The sequence below is a fragment of the Eimeria mitis genome, genomic scaffold (assembly GCF_000499745.2).
Source record: "Eimeria mitis Houghton genomic scaffold, Emh_scaff535, whole genome shotgun sequence".
NCBI classification, from domain to species: domain Eukaryota; phylum Apicomplexa; class Conoidasida; order Eucoccidiorida; family Eimeriidae; genus Eimeria; species Eimeria mitis.
Genome location: NW_013573627.1, coordinates 9610 through 10797, shown reverse-complemented (window position 1 = coordinate 10797; position 1188 = coordinate 9610). Strand labels below are relative to the sequence as shown.

At 34.8% G+C, this 1188-nt stretch overlaps 1 protein-coding gene across 1 annotated transcript in view; it reads right to left on the bottom strand.

The window, feature by feature from the left end:
• The window catches only part of EMH_0015390 (uncharacterized protein), a gene marked incomplete at both ends in the record, with an annotated part of 1755 nt that overhangs the window by 114 nt on the left and 453 nt on the right, over positions 1–1188 (bottom strand). The window contains one exon of the mRNA XM_013500391.1: positions 3–1188. Coding sequence (XP_013355845.1) covers positions 3–1188 — 1186 coding nt within the window. The remainder of the gene's footprint in view (positions 1–2) is intronic.

Sequence of the window (1188 nt, the reverse complement as noted above, 5' to 3'; positions counted from 1 at the left end):
TGCTGTTAGCTGCTGCAGCAGCGGTATATCTTCTTCTTCTTCTTCATCTGTTGCTGCTGCTGCTGCTGCTGCTGCTGCTGCTGCAGCAGCAGCAGCAGCAGCAGCATCCTGCTGCTCCTCACCACGCAGCATACGCAGCGCAGCCTCAAACGCTCGCCGGCTGTCTTCAGCGTTTTGTATTACTATCGTTGGTGCTGCTGCTGCTGCTGCTGCTGCTGCTGCTGCTGCTGCTTCTTCTTTATCTTTTTCTTCTTCTTCTTTATCTTTTTCTTTTTCTTTTTCTTTTTCTTTTTCTTTTTCTTTTCTCTTTCTCTCTTCTTCTTCTTCTTCTTTTATTTTTCTTTGTCTCTCTTCCTCTTCCTGTTTCTGTCTTTCTTCTTCTTCTTTCTCCTTTCTCTGTCTTTCTTCTTCTTCTTCCTTTTTCTGTCTTTCTTCTTCTTTTATTTTTCTTTGTCTTTCTTCTTCTTCTTCTTTTCTCTGTCTTTCTTCTTCTTCTTTTAGTTTTCTTTGTTTTTCTTCTTCTTCTCTTCTCTTTCTTTCTTCTTCTTCTTCTTTTTCTTTTTTCTGTCTTTCTTCTTCTTCTTCTTCCTTTTTCTGTCTTTCTTCTTCTTCTTCTTTTAGTTTTTTCTGTATTTCTTCTTCTTCTTTTCTCTTTCTTTCTTCTTCTTCTTTTTGTTTTTCCTCTTCTTCCTGTCTCTTTCTCTCTTCTTCTTCTTTTAGTTTTCTTTGTCTCTCTTCCTCTTCCTGTTTCTGTCTCTCTTCTTCTTCTTCTTTCTCTTTTCTCTGTCTCTCTTCTTCTTCTTCTTTTAGTTTTTTCTGTATTTCTTCTTCTTCTTTTCTCTTTCTTTCTTCTTCTTCTTTTTGTTTTTCCTCTTCTTCCTGTCTCTTTCTCTCTTCTTCTTCTTTTAGTTTTCTTTGTCTCTCTTTTTCTTTTTCTTTCTCTCTTCTCTGTCTCTCTTCTTCTTCTTTTTCTTTTCTCTTTCTTTCTTCTTCTTCTCTCTCTCTTCTCTGTCTCTCTTCTTTTTCTTTTTGTTTCATTTTATTTAAAATATCTGTTGCTTTTATATTATTTTTATTTTTATTTTTATTTATTTCTTCTTCTTCTTCTTCTTCTTCTTTTCTTTCTTTTTCATCTGCAAATAAATCTGTCTCTACACTGTAAGCTTTCTTTAATCGAATACCAGATAA